Consider the following 19401-nt stretch of genomic DNA (forward strand, 5'->3'; position numbering starts at 1 on the left):
AGTCGACTAGACCCGCACATCCCTAATATATATATATATATATATATAAATACACACACAAACACATATATACAGAGTTTTGGCATGGAACTCTAGATGGCGCAGTCCGATAGGTCTATCTCAATCTGACCTAATGACATCATTATCACATGGCACAGCTGATTGCTTCTCTTCTGTATTAGTAGCCAATGAGCTCGCTGCTCAACATTCAAATATATGACTAGTGCTTGCCATAGCAGTTGCAGCACGCTTCAGAAACCCTCCACCTTCCCCAGCTCCACCTGTATAGATCTGCTACGAGGCTGAAATGGTCGCACTGTAGAGCCCTGTATGGGGTTATTTCATGTGTTATATTTGCAGCAGCAATATTTCTTACGTACCCACTGTATGTGAATAAAAATTACATTTGTTACTCTGAGGCTCTCTGCTCAATTGATAGTAATTGATCCTCACAGGTTGACGAGAGGAAGTTATCATCAGGCTGAAATAATAGCTGGTGTATTCTCTGAGCCACCAGGACAGAATGAAAAATGAAGAGATAGAGGTTCTACATCAGCTAAATGCCACCAGGAAGCAGCACACACACATATGATGGATTTAGTGAGAAGAGATTGGTCCCACAGGGAGCCAACCACACACACTCTCTCACCTGTCTCGCACGATGGCCCCGTCCACCCCGCCAGACATTCGCACTCATCCGGTGATGCACACTTCCCGCCGTTTTGACAGTGACGGTTGCACACCACTGTGTAAATGAAACCAAAACACATGCAACACCATATGTGACCATTAGGGGTGCAAGAGATTACGTTTAACATCCACATCCACATGAAATCCAAGCAAACATGATTTATCAGGACTCACTGGTTTCACATCTGGACCCTACGAAGCCATAGGGACATGAACAGATGTCTCGACCCATGCAGGTGCCTCCGTGCAGGCAAGGCAAACTGCAGAGAGCTGCGGGAATATTCATACGACCAAATGCACATAAAATAAATTCATATATCACAAAAAGCAAACCGCTAATTCATGCCTCATCAAGTCTGTGCAGATTATTTGGCTCTTGCCTCTTTATGGAAAGCACAAATGGTGCAGATTTGCTAAATGGTACCAAAAAACATAATACTTGAGGCCATCTGTATGCTATTTGACACAAAATTAACCTACACAGATATAAAATGGACAATAATTTTCCTGAACATAAAATGTGTATGCAAACATTTGTCAAATTAAATGCTCTCAAAACAATGTTGTCTCCTATTAAATTTATAAATACCACTCCAACTTGTAATAAAAGCAGCAAATCATGGTTCATAAACAAAAGGCTGTGATGTAAACAAAAGGCTATTGACCATTAAAAAAAAGCAAATCACGGTTCATAAACGAAAGGCTGTTACAGACAAAAAGCTACTGACCATTTTAAAAAAGACCAGAAAAACAGCACTTATCAAGCTTTGCACTTTTTACAAATTATTTACACTAGTGCTGAATGGCAATGAAATTTCAGTGCTCTTACCGCTTTCACAAGCCTCTCCATGGTAACCTGACATGCAATCACATACATCTGGTGCCACACATTTCCCTCCGTTCAGGCAGGCTGGACTGCAGATTGCTGTGAGAATCCAAAATTACGTTATTGAACAATTACGTTATTTAAAAAATGAGTCCTTGTGTATGTGATTGTATCGATGACCATATTTACAACATTATAAAAACTGGTGTGTTTTTGTTTGTGACCTGTTTCACAATTGGAACCACTGTATCCCTTCTTGCAGCGACACGTGTTGGGGGCCGCACACTCCATGTTTCTACCACAGGCATGTCTGCACACGACTGAAGGCACAAATGGCATGCAAACACAAATAACACATGGTCAGATTCACTCCGTCAAAAGACAAACACATATTTGCCTCCATCTGTGGCCCTGAAGCACAGGAAGCGAAGACATATACAAATTCTGTATGTACTATACCTATTTTAAATGTGTACATTTCACTTTTAATTAAAGCAAGTTGTTGTAAAAGTGCAGGTGACGCTAGTGTTATATTTTTAGATCATTACCATGCTTGCTGTTTAAGATTCACCCTAAGTTCTTCCTTCAAGCATTCTGAAAAATACAGGACTGATTTGAATAGTTGGGTATCATTCGCCACATAAACTTCCTGTTTATTTGAAAAGCTGTATCCACTGCTATATGCTTTGTAGAGTTCAACGCAAAACACCTGTGACTATTTGGTGCATGTTCACGCTATATTCATACCTTCAAAACAGTGCCTGAATATAATCCATGAATGAATAAGTAATTATTGTCCTGAGTGAATTTCAACATCGTAATGCAATATCATGGGATTACAACAGCAAACATGTTTGTAGTGATTCTTCCACCCACTGCTCCTAATTTTCTCAGGTTCACGAACCCATGGGATGGAGCTCAAGGAATGTATTTATTCCTTATGCCTAGAGCATGCTCGGGGAATGAGCTTATTGTTTACACCAGTTACTGTCAGATGTCAGTCTTAAACTCCACATACTGCACAATTTTCCATAGTCTAGACCTCAGAAGGTATGCCCACAATTTGTTCACTGACATTTTGCACATAAAATCAGCAATTACTATACAAATATTGGTAAGTTCAAATCAGACTAGATAGCTTTGCACCATTTCTGAGAGTCAGGGTTCACCATTTCGTCTGGGAACCTATAATCAGGAATGTACCGGTTTAATATAATAAGCAAAGTTTGCCAGGTTAGTGGCATCTAAATTATGGTATCAACTATTTCAGGTAAACCATCCCTGAAATGACATATGGCTGTTGACCATACTTGTCGACACTCTTAGAAAAAAAAGTGCAACATTTGTCACGGGCAGTTTTCTTAAAAGGGACAATTTTGTACCTTATTTACCTTCTAAAAGGTTCATAGTAGCACCTTAAGGGTACATATTACTGCTCTAAAGCCTTAAACACACTGCACGATTTTCGGCTGTCCCAGATGAAAGATTGGCATCGTGAATCAATCGTGGCAATTTCTGATCGTGGCTCCTAATCGGTGGTCCTGTGTCGTACAGTGAGAGAGGTTCAAAGATGGCCATTGTCACGATCTTGCGACCAAAGATAGCCTACGATACAGCATGATCATTGCACAGCGTGTTTGCTGGTACGATCCATGTTTACTGACCAACCAATAAAAATTCGACATGAAATCAATGCAACATGGCACTAAAACATAAAACAGCTTACCTCAAGCTCTTATCCCTTCCTCTTTCGCCGCTTCCACTTTTCAGCACACATAAAAAATACAACTGCTAAAGTGTGATTTATCATGCTCTTTTTGTTTACCACTAGCACATGCTGATGACATTTTATTCTTTTATAGTAATGTGCGTTGTATCGTACGAGTCAATAGGTGTCATCATCGTACATTCTACACACACATCGTAGCCAAGTTTACTAGATCCATGTCGCACAGTGAGACATGCAGTGATCTTATAGAATTGGTAAAATGGTGCAGTGTGTTTTGGGCTTAAGTTAATAATATACACATTTTAGGGGTGGGTAAGATACAAAGACGTAGGGTACTGCCCCAGTGAAAAGATTTTATAACCTTAAAGGTATAATATTAGCAAATTTTGCAGTGCAGGTTGGCAATTTTTGTTCAGACGTTTATGTCATGGATAAGTAAGTCTCTAATGTTGGACTTGCAGGGCTAACTCATCAATAAATACAAGTCATCTTGTACATCTAAAATTACCTCTGCACATTCGCCCATCTCCAGTGTACCCCAAAGGACACCGTCCACATCTAGGTTGCCTGTCCCCTGCAAGCTCACAGTGGACTCCTGGGAAGCAAGGGACATCTGCACAGGAGAAACTTCTCTCCTCTAAGAGAACCACATTTTTGCTCTTGCTTTGGTGTCTACCATTCTGAAGAGTTGATTGGTTGTCCAGGATTTTGGTTTGGCTTTGCTCGCCAAGGTAGGTGGAACTCTCCTGAGGCAGTGGTTGCGTCTCATAGGGGTCTTGGATTCCGGCTCCAAGGCCTCCATCTGCAGAGAACTCAGACTCCGGAAAGAAGAAAGAAAGGGAGGTTAGGGCTGCTGTTAGGGGTTTCTGGGAGTCTGGAGGTGTCCAAGGTCGAGGTCGGATAATTGTGACCAGACTGGATTGCTGTGGAGGCTTCCTCAGTGTCTCAACATGCTTTGAAGTGTGAGGTAATGTGACTTTTCCAGACGTGACGCCTGCAAATCTACCTGCCGAGACTTTAAATGAAGCATCTCGCTCCTCTTGACTCAGAAGAACGTTAAGTTGATTGTGAGAGTGAGAGAGGAGTCGATCCCTGCTGCTGGTTGAGGCAGGTGTGTGTCTTGCAGTCAGCACCAACTCCCCTTTCCCTGTGACAGGTGGAAAGGTTGGTGGGAGGGGGAACCGAGTGGTGGCCTGATGGTGTGGGACCCTCGCTGGTGAGGATAGGCGTCTCTGAGGTTGCCTGAATGGAAGGACTGGGAGGTGCAGATGGGGAAAGCCGTGGGAGTCATGGGGTAGGTTGTTCTTGGCTTGGGCCAGTTGTGGTGAGTAGCGGGGTGCTAGATGAGAGGACAAGCTTATTATGCAAGATGAAAAGAAACTTGTCAAGCTTATGAACAGTAAATACTTTTAATCCAACTTTAAAAAGTTTACTTGTCAGCCACAACAAAGCTCATTACATTAAGGAAACAAAATGAAAAGAAGAGATTGATAGTGTGTTTTGCACTTATGATTCATCAACATCCTCTGGATATCTTAAACAGACTATTGAAGATTTTACACAATAAGATAACCAGAAATGCAGTTATGATGCAGTGGTGCTCAGTACTTGCTTAAAACCTCATGGTGGTGCTGGTATATTTACTCATAAACAACAGATAGTCGCTGTGGCTGCTAGACAAGATTTATTTTGTTCCCCATCCACATGCGAGGAACAAAGACACAATACAACAAAATGCAATCCCAACAACAGAGACACACAGTTGTTTCTGAGTGTGTAAGAATCTGGGATGCATGTGGCGACAATAAGGGAATTAGCTTGCAAAATGAAGCTGTTTCTTTTCTAGTTCCCACTGTGGCTTCTCATGGATTCACTCCTCATAACGGCACTATTAGGAATGATTCCAGCAGTGGCCCATTCACAGGGAAAAATGCATTAAAAGTCATTACCCCGCTCTCAAGGCATTTACCATCGTGCTGCGATACTGCAACCAAGGAAAATATATTCAAGGGATTTTTCATGCAAAGGAACAGATTAAGAAGTCTAACAACATTTCCATTGAGTGAAATGTAACATACTGTACTCTGGGGATAAGATGCAGTCTGGTAGTTTTGCTTTTTTAAAATATAAAAGGAGAATCAAAGACTAAAAAAACAGAAACAAGAAAAAACCCTGCTACTCTGTTAAAAGCCCAGTTTTCTGTTCACTCTTCCTCACTGTCTTCACCCCTCCTCATCCCCTATCTAAATGAGTTTACACACTCTTTCCCTAATTCCTTACTGTCTTTTTCCATTCCCTATACTCGTCAGCCAAAAGCACATTGTGGGTCAGCAACCACCGAGCCGCAGCCTGTGCATGACTGAGCATTAGACGTTTCCAGGTCTCACTTATCAACCGTATCAAAGCACCTGTCGCGTTCTGAGGATTACGACAGGCTTGTTTCCTGCTCGTTATGTTTTTCTCTAATTACTGGAGCTCTGCACTTTCAGGAGATGAAACAAAGAGGATTAAGAAAGGATTGAAGACGAAAACATCGACAGACTCATTTTTAAACAAAGCTAAAAATGTAAGTTAAGTCTTCATTATGATGCAACAACTCTGAAAAAGTGGTATTGTTTAGTTTTGTGTTGATAAAAAGGAGTGTGTGCTTGTGCGTGCATTTATATATTCATATACAGCTTTGAAAGACTGATTCCAATGTTGTTAAGTTCAAAAAGTACTTACTGCTTTGCTTTGATTGTTTTATGCAGGTGCGCCCATTGCCCTGGTATCCTGGAGGACATCGTCCACAGACGTAGCCAGTGTAGGGCGGCCGGAGGTCAATGCACTGAACACCTGGAAAACACGGCCTACTTGCACACTTGGATGTCACGTTTAGTCCTCTGGGAAAACCTGCATCGTAAAGAAATATTGCCTTTTAAATTTGCCACTAATATATACACGTAATGTTCTGTTAGCATTTACTCATTAGCATCTTAATAGAAGATTGATGTGAATTTAGGGTCAGAAGCCCTCTGGGTTTTGTGTCCTCCCGTGATTTCACCTTCAACTCCTACCAGCAATTTCACACTCCTACATGGCCTCCGCAGCCTACAACAGTTACCCAACTGCAACAGACTGGTGAAGGATTAGCTATGCAGGGAAAATGAGGTCTCGCTCGTACACTAGGGAAGATGTGCTGATGTCAGAAGGGGTGAAGCAACACCCTGAAATTTTTACCTCATTTCCTGTGACTAAAAATTACCCCATTGTTTTATACACCACTGAACAAACCGGTGTCCTTTTTACTCCACCACATATAGGCTACAGCATCCATCTGAGCACTTTTGGAGCATGCAGAAAATAATTTTTGCAGCAGGATATGGGGTCACATCATCATATTTTATTGAATAAGTACGCCCTCATCTTCCTCACAATCACCCAGACGCACGCACCTGTTCTGTCGAGCGTCACGTGCCGTGTCAAATAAAACAAGAAGCCTGCCCTCTGCCAGCGGAGCAGAGAAAGATGAAAGAGTTAGCAGCTGTCTTCCATTAAAAATAGATTTATCGGCCCTGTGATCACACATATCAAGGGTTATTGCCCGGGCTTTTTGTCCCATTTCCGCAAGGTCAGCACAAATCCCTTAGACAACGACGGGATTTATCGGCCGAGGTGGGTGACAGCTTGCATCCCCTCTGCTTGCCATCTCATCTTCCCCCATAAGTGTGATGGCAGGCAATTTGCAAGCCGGCAAGACTATATTAGCAAGAGATGAGGTGCTCCCAAGGATGATATCGGCTTTCCAGAGTGGACTATTTGCCCCTGTTCCTCAAACTCTGGCCTTATCTACCTTTAGGAAAAGATGACTCATGGCATAGCAAATCTCTGTGGACTTTACAAATCCCCCTAGTCCTCCATCTCAATCTTTTTGTTTCCTTTCCTGCATTAATTATGACAGAGACAAGAAAGGTAAGTGTAAATGAGGGTTTGACAAAATAAAAGGAGACGTATTGTTTGAATTGCTTCTCGTGCAGCCTGGGGACAAATGGCCATCGGGGACACTGTCTAATTTCATTTTCAATTAGTATTTACAAAAGAACGACCAGGGTACCTGAGAACGACAGGAATTAATTTAACCTTTGGGGTTGTAGCACACAGTAACTCAAATGTAGGAGTCTCTTTTGGGATCCTATTAATGGATGTTTCTACATTGGTAATAACCTTTAAAACAGACAGCAATTCAAAACAATTACAAGGGGTCCCCCATCTACAGTGACCCTCTTAGTTTGTAAAATTAAAATGTTCTTTGCATAGAGTGAGAGAACCATTTTGCCGAATCATTCAATTATGAGACAATCAACACCTTTCCATAGGAAAGAACAATCCCAAATGAGATCTCATGAACATCTGAGTGATTTCTCTATGATTAAAATTAGAATTCAGTGGGGATCAAATTAAGATACTTCCTACATACTGTTTCTCATATTTTTCTCCTCGAGATAATCTCAATAATCTCAAATATGTATGCTCTAGAGTCTAAGATTTCAACATTGTCAAACTGTGATTATATTTGCAATAAGAAAGTAAAAAATCTAATTATGAACTCAAAAATGGCTAATGAAATTCTTTATAGACCAAATGATCTTGAAATTATGCTATCCAAGTTCAAATTATAACCCTAAAGTCAGTGTGCATTTGTCTCTTTTTATTTCTCCAAAATAATTTTCAAAGAAAATGAAACAAAATGTTGAGGCAAATATTGAAAGATGATGTTGTGATAATAAAATAAAAAAGGCTTCAAAGATGTCTTTGCAAAGCTGGTTAGAGTACAAATATTCCCTGGGAACCCCCCCAAATCTCTCTGGTTGATGTCTCATCTTTCTTTCTTTCCATTTTATTCCCAGAGGACATAACCTGAGGGAGTGAAAGGGAGAAGAGAGGGAAGATGAGGTGAGGGAATGGGGCCATAAAGCCAATTTACATTCCCCATCCTGATGTCCTCCAGGGGCCTGTTGTGCCAGTCCCAGCAAATATTGTTAGGCCCCTGAGCTATTTGCAACAAAGTGCCATAAACATAGGTCTCATGACTTGTGTGCTCTAATCTTTGTGTCTTTGTCTTTGACAGGCCTGTTGTGAGGAATAGAACAACATTCTAATTGAAAATTATATTTTTCCTAATCATTTTTAGGTGAGATGTCTTATTAAGATGAAACACACCTGGGTTAAAATAAGTAAGTTTTGCATAGCTCAAATTGTTTAATTTTTAAAGAATGTGATGAGCCATTTTAGAGTTTATATTTAGATCTAGAGATTTCGATTGCAGACTACCTTGACATTCTGACATTTTTGAGATGTCCTCCAAAGCTCAGAGGACATGTTTAAGATTACTTTGACCTTTTTTTCCCCTCAGGAGATCCCTTTAAAACTCAGATGTTTCTCCTTCAGTAGGGATAAAATGGAGACTTTTGTAAGATCTCAGTAATCTTGCATGCGTCTCTAAAAATAAAGATGCAGAATTTGGCGAGCAATGTTGGAGCTCATACTGGATTCTTTGACTTTTGATTGCAAACTTATATCTTGGCAAATGTGAGGGCAATTTGAGACATTGTTGAGATATCTTTACAAACTCATGAGAAGACAGTTTTATTTTTCTCAGTCGTTTCTCCTAGACACCAGTAAGGTGATCAGGAGAAAAGATCCCAGTAATTTCACCTCTAGAGCTCAAGAATTTGTTGAGTTCATATTGAGAACATATTGATTGGAGACTCTGGTGTCTTGGCAAATATGAGCACAGTTTGGGACATCAGATCTTTTGCAAAACTCTAAAACTTATAAAAACTACTAAAAAGATTATTTTAGGAGATCTCTTTAACATCTCAGTTATTTCTCCTACACAACAGATTTGATGGGATCAAATTGAGATTTAGTTTTCATTTCCTGCTGCTTCGTTTTTAGTTTTCTCCTGAGAAAAAGATGCCAGCATTCATTTTTAGAGTGTCTCCTCTAAAATGTGAAAGAATGAGAAATCGGAGATTTAACAGAAAATAGTATAGAGATATTACAGAGATTTGTCATTTCACTTTCCTTTGGGATTATACATGCAATACCAAACAGATTTGACTATGTGTCTCTTGACTATTACTCTTCCAAATAGAGAGTGAGAGACGTCCTTTACCTAACCTTGCTCTGTTGAGTTTCATAGAGAGTCTGAATGCCTGGCATGGCTAATTAGAATCGCTAATTTCAGGCATTATACCCAGACAAGAGGGTAAGAGGTGCGAGCGCAAAGGCACGCCAGTAGGCCTTGTCTTGCTTTGTGCTTAGCAGCTGGAGGAAAGTCATTTCATGGGAACATCACACACACAAAAAACCTAGCGCAGGAAATGACTCTAGGGGGATTGAAGGGACATCACGCTGCGTCAGGGAAAGACAAAGAATCGTTTTCTGCAATGTCATGACACCAGCAGTGGGCGATTTGGCTCCAAATGTAACCCTCACGGTTTTGTTTCCTGGCCATCTGTGGACATGTAGAGACAGAACAATGGAAACAACAACTTGCCAGTTCTCTGACTCGTGCTGGTGGCGGCTTTGTTGACAGAGGTCTTGCTTGGAGCTTCGTTGGACTCCGGCGGGAGGTGGGTGGGGGTCGTTTTAGAAAGGGGGACGGGCATTTTGCTGATGGGCCACACTGCGGGTGGCGCGGATGAGGTGACAGCGTGAGAGGTGATGGGACGAGATGTGACCAATCTTGCTGGTGCTGATGAAAAAGAGAGAAAGAAATGATTCAAAATCAACTCGACAGCTTTTGTTACTGATGCCTCAAGTGCAGAATAAAGGACAAGAGAAAGTGGGGTACAATGTGTCGCACCCTTAATCTCGCAAACTGTCGACAATTTTGGTCACATAACCATATGTTTAGGAAGGACCCATTATAAAAAACTGACTGTAATTGAGAGATGCACATGATAAAAAATTTAAACTTTTTTTTTTTTTGCATGTTGCTATTTATTTACGAAAATATGCTAATTAAAGAGTTAGCTCAGTTAAATACTTCTGGTCCTTCTAAATTACATTTAAACATTTGTTCTGTTGCCTCATGGGTAAAAACAAAGTTGTTGTTCAGCGGTCTCATTAAAGAAAGCACAGAAGTCAATTACAGGACAAAAATGTTTTTGAAAGTGAGGTTATTGTTCATATTACTGTTCAGGAAAGAAAGCTTTTAGTAATATTTAATAATAAAAAAAAAACTTCACATTTGAAGGCTGTTGATGTCACCATGTTGGTATGAAGATAAAATAACCCTTATTAACAAGAATTTTGTTTTCTAATACAATATGTTCTGAGTAAAACAGCATTGGATGTGTCTTCACAAACTTGTGGTTAAACTTTCACTTTGGTAGAAAATCCTAGAGAATGAAAAGATTAAGACTGAAGATCTTTCTGGCTCTTTTTCCATTTTGAAGACTTCAACCTTGCGTTCTGTGAACATCTTGTGCTGTACTCGGCCTGATACAACAACTGCCTAACCATTTCTCTAGCTCTGAAATGTTCTTCAAGGAACAGTTTCAGAGCTGAGGCTGTCGTCTCCTCAGCTTGTCAGTAAAACCGCACACCAGAGACGTGAGAATTTCACTTCCTCGCTGTCTCTCTCTCTCAACACGGAAACTACCGAGGAGCTGTTTTACCAATTATCTCTGGACAAGCGCAGTGTCTGGCATGGAGTCTGCTCGTGCACAAGGTGGATAACTATCTTGTGCCATCTGGATTGTATTGCTCTCCCTCCCGCGGTTCTGCTGGTCATAATCAAAGTGGGGTGGCAGATCCAGCTCTCGCTGTTCTGTTGTATTTCTGTATGCTGCAATCAGACAGATTGTGTTTGTAATAGAGGCCCAGGCCTGGCTGAAGGAGTCATCAAATCTCTGTCCCTCTGATGGAGGAAACCGTGAACACAGAGCTCCCCTGAATGAGGGTTTATCACTTGCAGATTACGGTCAAAAGACATTTGCAGAACATTTTGTCAAGGCACATGGAGGAAGATGGAAAACAGCTGTGAGGAGCCCCTTGAGCAACAGTGCAGAGAAAAACACATTGTTTCGTAAAAAAACAAATAACTAATCACTGAGCTTTAAGGTTCTAGGTTTATGAAAGGCTCGATGACAATAGATGTCTGATTTGATACAAATTTGATAGTTTAAAATGCATACAAGATCTCAGAAATCAACTATTCTGTATTCATATTCAACAAAATGCATTATCAATAAACAATTTCATTTAATTACTATAATGTAAATGTAAAGTGGTAAGTCTTCCCAATTCTAGAGGACAGTATCAATTTTCCTGGCTGATGCTATGGATAAAATATGGTTAATAAATAAATAATAAAAATAAAAAATATCTTTACATACACCTTAAATATACTTGAGTGCACACACCTTATTATCCCCCCCCCACCCCCCCACCCCATATTTTGAGGTTTCAAATTTTTGTGTGTACTTGTGTTAATTTGTAAAACCCTGAACTAACTTTTTTTTTTTTTTTAAACCAAGACTTTATCTTTTAGTTTTGTCAAGAATTTTGTCTTTTAGGCTTTCCCGCTTACATCCTGTGGATGAATACACCACATACATTTTTCTTAATAAATACATAATTAGATTTCAAATTAAAACTTCATTACTGCTGTATTCATCTGTCTGGTTAATGTTTAAAAGCTTTTTTTTTAATATTGTATTTTTTATTCATTTAAATTATTTAAAACATATTACACATTATTTTTTGATAAATGTCTTTTTTTAAATCTTAAATAATAAATATTATATTTATTTTTTTTAATAATAAGTTAAATTATTTTTTTTAACAATTCAAAATATAAATGTAGCCATTATTTTATTGAAATACACTATTTTGAATCCTGTTTGGCAATTCTGTGAGCATATTATACAAGGATACTCTCAAGCTGAGACTTTGATGCTTTGAAATGAAAAGCCCGGCATTTCCCTAAAGTAAACTCTGGGCAGAACTGCAGGATTGTGATGCTTTGGCATCTGCGGGTGAACGTGAAACAAGAAAAGAAAACAGTTTTCCCCTTTTTTGTGTGTATAACAAAACTGAGGTCATATTTTGTTTGGGACTGTTTAACTTCTCAGCAAAAGCCTTTTTTTTCAGAAGTAGATGTGCTTTGGGAGGAAACTTTGTTTTCTTACCTTTGCAGGAGATCCCATCTCCCTCCAGGCCCCGAGGGCAGGGGCCGCACCTGAAGGAGCCAAAGCCGTTCACACACCTGACGCCAGGAAAACATGGGCGTCTCTCACACTCATTCACGTCGTCCTGACATGTGACACCTGTGGACATTAAACAAATAAGCATTATTTTAGAAATGAATGGATTTCACATGCAAAAATAGTAAATGTGACCGCAACTTTAATGCAGTAATCAATGAATCATTCACTTAAACAATCACTCAAAACCCTGATTCTTTCAGAAACGAATCTAGTTACTGTCTTATAAGTAACTGAATCATTCACTTAAACAATTGCTCAAAACACTGATTCTTTCAGCAACAAATCAAGCTAAAGTCTTATAAGTATTGAATCATTCACACAAATGATTTGTTCAAAACCCTGATTCTTTCAGAAACAAATCACGTGACTGTCTTATGAGTTTACATGGATTTCTATAGAAATGAATGGATTTCATGTGTGAAAACGCTAACCGAGACCACACCTTTAATGCAGTAATCAATGGATCATTCACTCAATTTGCTAAAAACACTGATACTTTCAGAAACAAATCAATCTACAGTCTTATAAGTAATTGAATCATTCACTCAAACGATTGTTCAAAACACTGATTCTTTCAGAAACAAATCATGTGACTGTCTTATAAGTTTGAATCAAGTGACTGTCTTATGAGTTTACATGGATTTCTATAGAAATGAATGGATTTCATGTGGGAAAATGGTAAACATGACCGCACCTTTAACGCGGTAATCAATGGATCATTCACTGAAATGATTTGCTCAAAACACTGATTCTTTCAGAAACCAATCAAGATACAGTCTTATAACAGTAATTGAATCATTCACTCAAATGATTCATTCAAAACACTGATTCTTTCAGAGAATAATCAAGTTACGGTTTTATAAGTAATTGAATCATTCACTCAAACGATTGTTCAAAACATTGATTCTTTCAGAAACAAATCATGTGACTGTCTTATAAGTTTGAATCAAGTGACTGTCTTATGAGTTTACATGGATTTCTATAGAAATGAATGGATTTCATGTGGGAAAATGGTAAACATGACCGCACCTTTAACGCGGTAATCAATGGATCATTCACTCAAATGATTTGCTCAAAAGACTGATTCTTTCAGAAACTAATCAAGATACAGTCTTATAACAGTAATTGAATCATTCACTCAAATGATTCATTCAAAGCACTGATTCTTTCAGAGAATAATCAAGTTACGGTTTTATAAGTAATTGAATCATTCACTCAAACGATTGTTCAAAACATTGATTCTTTCAGAAACAAATCATGTGACTGTCTTATAAGTTTGAATCAAGTGACTGTCTTATGAGTTTACATGGATTTCTATAGAAATGAATGGATTTCATGTGGGAAAATGGTAAACATGACCGCACCTTTAACGCGGTAATCAATGGATCATTCACTCAAATGATTTGCTCAAAAGACTGATTCTTTCAGAAACTAATCAAGATACAGTCTTATAACAGTAATTGAATCATTCACTCAAATGATTCATTCAAAGCACTGATTCTTTCAGAGAATAATCAAGTTACGGTTTTATAAGTAATTGAATCATTCACTCAAACGATTGTTCAAAACATTGATTCTTTCAGAAACAAATCATGTGACTGTCTTATAAGTTTGAATCAAGTGACTGTCTTATGAGTTTACATGGATTTCTATAGAAATTAATAGATTTCATGTGGGAAAATGGTAAACATGACCGCACCTTCAATGCGGTAATCAATGGATCATTAACTCAAATGATTTGCTCAAAACACTGATTCTTTCAGAAACGAATCAAACTACAGTCTTATAACAGTAATTGAATCACTCACTCAAACGATTCATTCAAACAAAATGATTCGCTCAGGAACAAAATGCCACTACTGTGTGATGCTCAGAGACGTGTTTCAACTCAGTCTTTGGAACTATTTTCATTGGAGGGAGCAAAAATACACAAGGTAACTGACAATACTGTGTTTAAAATGTAAGTTATTCAGTATTAACTCATTGCTATAATTAATTGTCATTCAATTATGATAGAGACTGCATAGCAATTACCTAGCTACCACCAGAATCATAGCAGCAAGTTTGCATCAATCGTTTACCTCAGAAAGTGTGACTAGTAACTTGTTGGCCAATATCTTGATTCATTATGCATGGAGGTATGTTTATGCATATTATTGTCACTGTCTGTGAAAAACAATATAGCATTTAGAGCCAATATTATGCTTCAAACTTCTGAAAAAAACACTTTATTTCATTTTTATCGAATAACTGTTCAAAGTTAAACCTTACTTGTTTAAACACTTCTCAGACGCAGAACTTTGAGGCGGCAGCACATTTGAAATTCAAATACTCAGGAAAACACTAAAATTGTGGTGAAGCATTTTTTATAGAGAAAGATAATAATTTCCTCCTTCTTTCCTCTGTTAAAACATCAAGTGGCCACACCAAACACTGCTTTCAGCAAAGATAAAACATCTCTGAGCCGATTCATCACTGTGTTTTGGCCTGTTTACTACTCCCAGCAGCAAAATAGCGTACAGATACTCTTTCCTCTGTGTGGGTTCAGTAGCTGCTGGGCATTTGTCCATTTTTTAAAATTTGTATTTGTGTTGTTTGTGGCTTCTCTTAGAAATGTGTTTGAAGGGGATCTTTAATAATGTCCAAACCATCTGCAAAGGCCCAAAGCATTACAAGCTGCAGAAAAAACACAAACTTTTATCCAATCAGCAGTGTCAGTTTATCTCACGCAAGCATCGCCATTAGTGGAAATGGACAAACTCTTCTGACCGGTTTGATCCTTAGATATTAAACACAGAAAACACGAAGGTAAAAGCTTCAGTCTTGACAGGAAAGCTTCGCATTTCAACTTCAAGCAACAACAGGCATTGCATTCAGCCAGGAAAGATTCATTTGCACATTGGCAGCGAAGAGATTTCAACCACCGATCTCAGAATAGACACTGTGTGAAAACATCAACTGTTCAGCTTTTGTCTGAAATTCCCAGGCAGGAGCGTTTGTTGCTTTTGAGCCTTTTTGTTTTCACCCACACACACTCGTCTGCTTTCAAGCTTGGAGAAACTAAATGAGCTGATCTTCTCGGTCATAACTAGGAATGGGTTTTGGCAAAATATGACTTTGTAATTGGATCAAGAATGAAACTGAGCCAAGAGTTTGTGTTTATTCAGCGGACCTGCTTCGTAATCAATAAGAAAAAATGCACACACAAACAAATAAATGCAAAATATCGATCCAAGGATGAAGTACCAGAGCAATAATGTGAGAAAAACAATAAAACCTTAGTTATAACTCTTAATTGTTCCATGTGGATTTGTATTAATGTCAATATAATTAATTAACTTATATACACATATACTCCAATTATAAGGCTTTTTTAAGGTTTTATTTGTTTATGAAGATCTTTTTTATGTGAAGAGAAGGTACAAATTAAATTAATTACATGTTAACATATATACTCCACAACCCTGTTAATTATAAGATACAAATATTAAATAAATATTAAAATGCAATGAAAATAATTAGTAATACAAATTATACACAATAAAATGTTTTAAAGCTTTACTTAAAACAAATATTTTTTTTAATGTGAAGAGAAGTTAAATAGTAAATTAAATCATTAATTTGTAAAATAATAAATTTTGTACATTAACAATGTATTAACATACATTAGCGTTCATTTAAAAGCAGAATGTCTTTATGACCACATCAAACCGGACATGTTTCAGATGCGCACTCCACTTCGCCTCAGCGGCAGGCACGAGTCAAACGAGTGCGGAAACGGTCCTCTGCTTGTAGCGCTCGCTCTTCAATTGCACGCACAAATGAGCCACCGCACGCTGTAGCCTGCATCATTTCATATCAAATTGAGAAAGAAACTACGAGCATGCAATGTCGTAGTTATGACGTCAGTTAAGTCATTAAGTTACCAAAACGGCAATTAAAGCTGCAGAACTGTATTTATTTGTTATATGAGTCACATTTAGCATCCTAGCAATGTTTTCCTCATCTAACACACTCAATTCAACTCAATAGTAGAGACTTCTGAAGTGGGTCAGAATAGGTAAAGAGATGCGTTTTAGATCCGCGTCAAGTTAAGCGGCAGCTCTTAAAGAAATAGCAGCCAAAAAACCTAATAACCAGCTGCTGTGATGTCTGTTAATCAAAGATCAAAAGTTCAAATAACTCAATATCTTTTGTAGCTTTTAGGATTCATCTATAATTAATTTGGAATTTTGTGTTTGATAACTTTATTCAATTTCTGTATATTTCCTACTTGCTGAAGGGCACAGGTAGCTAAATATGACATTTATTATAATGGGTTTTTGTGAAGATTGTTTTAATTTCACTTAAATTAGAAGTTATTTTAAGTAGTATAAAAATGTTAAAATCGATAGTTCTTGTAATGCTGAATGGCTAGTCAATGATTAAATATTAGGGGGTAAAAATTCATAGAGACATCAGTAGCATTGGTATGGCCTTCAGTCATAAAAAAGATGCCATTATACAAATATTAAACATATATAATATTTATGTTGTTTTTACATTAATTTGAAGATTGGATGTGAAATTATTGCAATGTAAAAGTATTTTTAAAAACTTTAATGTTAGGTGGGATTAATCGCGATTAACCGCGATTAATTTCAGAAAAATTTGCAATTAATTAGTTATTTATTTTTTTATCGAATGACAGCCCTACTTTTAATACAGTAATACAATAAGCTTGTAATGAAACTCAACGTTCCTTCGTTACTAGTTCTAAAGTGACGTTTTCAAATTAGTAACAGAGGCTTGGGCTCAGCTGTTAAACTGTCAACTTCGTCATTGGAATCCGTGGCGGAAGGAAGTAGTTCCACACAAAAGAGAGTTTTTAAAGACACTCCGTTGTTGTTTTGCCGTAGAACTGTTGTATCAATGCAATATTACACTCGTAGCCATGCAATATGGCTGTATATCAGCACGCTGTGATTACCTACGGCCGAATCACTGCCGTGCTGATATATGAGTGTGATGGGCAGAAAATGGAAATTAATTTGTGCATTGCAGGTTGAACTAAATACCTGTGAGTCCAGCAGGACACTGGCATTGGAACCCGTCTATCAGATCTACACACACTCCTGCTCCACACGGGCTGGAGTCGCATTCGTTCTGCTCTTCCTGGCACAGGTCGCCATGAATTCCAGCCGGGCACACGCACAGGTACTTGCCGCTGCCCGCTGGATACTTGATGTTAGTCACACACGTCCCTCCGTTCAAGCAGCCACACGGCTGCAACATCACCTGTAACATGGAAATATGGACAGAACTGTATGGTAACGCAAATACAAATAAAACAAAGTTAACTTTGTCTCAAAATCACGTAACGCGCATTATTTTTTTTTACATCATTTATAATTTATAACATCATAATTTCGTGTATTAATGACCAATACTAATATATTAGAATTTTTTATTACACAATTTTTGCAACCCTATTTTCTAATATTTAAAGGACCTAACTGACCCAAAATGCCATCGTTTTTTTTTCTCAGCAGTGTTGCTAATTGCATACAGTCGCTCTCTCTCGCTCCTGTCCTCAAACGACTGTATCTCTCAAACTCAGACAGTCTTTAAAAAGCGCTAGGAGGCAGGAAGCAGATGCTTGTTAGCTGTCTAGGGCCCACAGAGGAGATGGAGAGGACATTTGTCTTTCGTTGCACCGCAAGACTCAGGAGAATCTGGGCAGCTGAGTTCTGCTGTCCTTATGTTATTTTTTGAGATGTTAAACTTTATAACTCCCAAAAAGCAATTAAAAATGCAGTAGTACCATGGTACTGAAAGATTACCATGGTATATGCAACAACATACCATTTTTAGTCATCTAATGTCATCTAGGCAAATCGCACATTGTATCTAGTAGAAAAAAGGCCTTGCAGGACTATAATCCAGTCATGTTTCAATGATTAATTTGATCTTTCTATGAATAAATTACCAATCTTTGAATGAGATCATGGAATGTGAATATACAAGCTCGGCATTTACATTTATTAATTTTAGAAGACCTTTTATCCAAAGCGATGAACAAATTGATTCTCTAAAATGAATCTGATTTCCCAATCCTACATAAGACGGCGAAAACAGTTTAGAAGAGTATATTTCATTATTGCTTCTACTCGCAAAATAAAATGTGACAAAAATGTGATGTAACACTATGTAATGCCACAATAATGCTCATTGAAAAAAAAAATAGCTTGTTGCTGGAAATGCAACACTCCTATGCCACTAAAATATGTTTTTCTTTTTTTTTAAACTATTGTTAGTAAGTTGTTATAAATAAAAATAGCAAACAAAAATACTTTGGAGATGTTATTTCAGAAAAAAAGTTTGACTTTTTATTTTACTTTTTATAAACAGTTTTAATCACTTTTATTATTATAAATGTTTATTAATTTAAACATATCGTATATTTTTATACTTTTAAATAAACAAAATTGGCCATGCAATTTTATTTTTAGTTGTTATCATACAGCGAACAAATATAACTAATTATATTATTAATGTAAACACAATCAGATTTTTTCATAATTATAAATATTTATTAATTTAAACATTTCAAACATAAAATATTTTTTTAAATAAAATAAATATCTAAACGTATACAAAAATTGTGTATATATATATATATATATATATATATATATAATAAATTTGTTTTGTCACTACATTGATTAATTTATATTTTTCTATAATTTATTTATTTAATAAAAAAATTAAATTAAATTAAACTCACATAGTTAGTTAGACAAAAATAACAGCATACAGGTTTGAAACGACATGAGGGTGAGTAAATAACACACACACACACACACACACACACACACACACACACACACACACACACAAAATGACATCCCAGGAGA

General features: G+C 37.6%; 1 protein-coding gene across 1 annotated transcript in view; it reads right to left on the reverse strand.

The window, feature by feature from the left end:
- Positions 1-19401, reverse strand: part of LOC107656682 (von Willebrand factor D and EGF domain-containing protein-like) — a 78092-nt gene that overhangs the window by 4949 nt on the left and 53742 nt on the right. Inside the window, 9 exon segments of the mRNA XM_016444624.1 lie at positions 650-745; positions 865-960; positions 1520-1615; positions 1741-1836; positions 3754-4584; positions 5970-6137; positions 9787-9984; positions 12428-12565; positions 17563-17782. Coding sequence (XP_016300110.1) covers positions 650-745; positions 865-960; positions 1520-1615; positions 1741-1836; positions 3754-4584; positions 5970-6137; positions 9787-9984; positions 12428-12565; positions 17563-17782 — 1939 coding nt within the window.

This window comes from Sinocyclocheilus anshuiensis, unplaced genomic scaffold, assembly GCF_001515605.1.
Source record: "Sinocyclocheilus anshuiensis isolate Anshui unplaced genomic scaffold, SAMN03320099.WGS_v1.1 scaffold2514, whole genome shotgun sequence".
Taxonomy (NCBI): Eukaryota; Metazoa; Chordata; class Actinopteri; order Cypriniformes; family Cyprinidae; genus Sinocyclocheilus; species Sinocyclocheilus anshuiensis.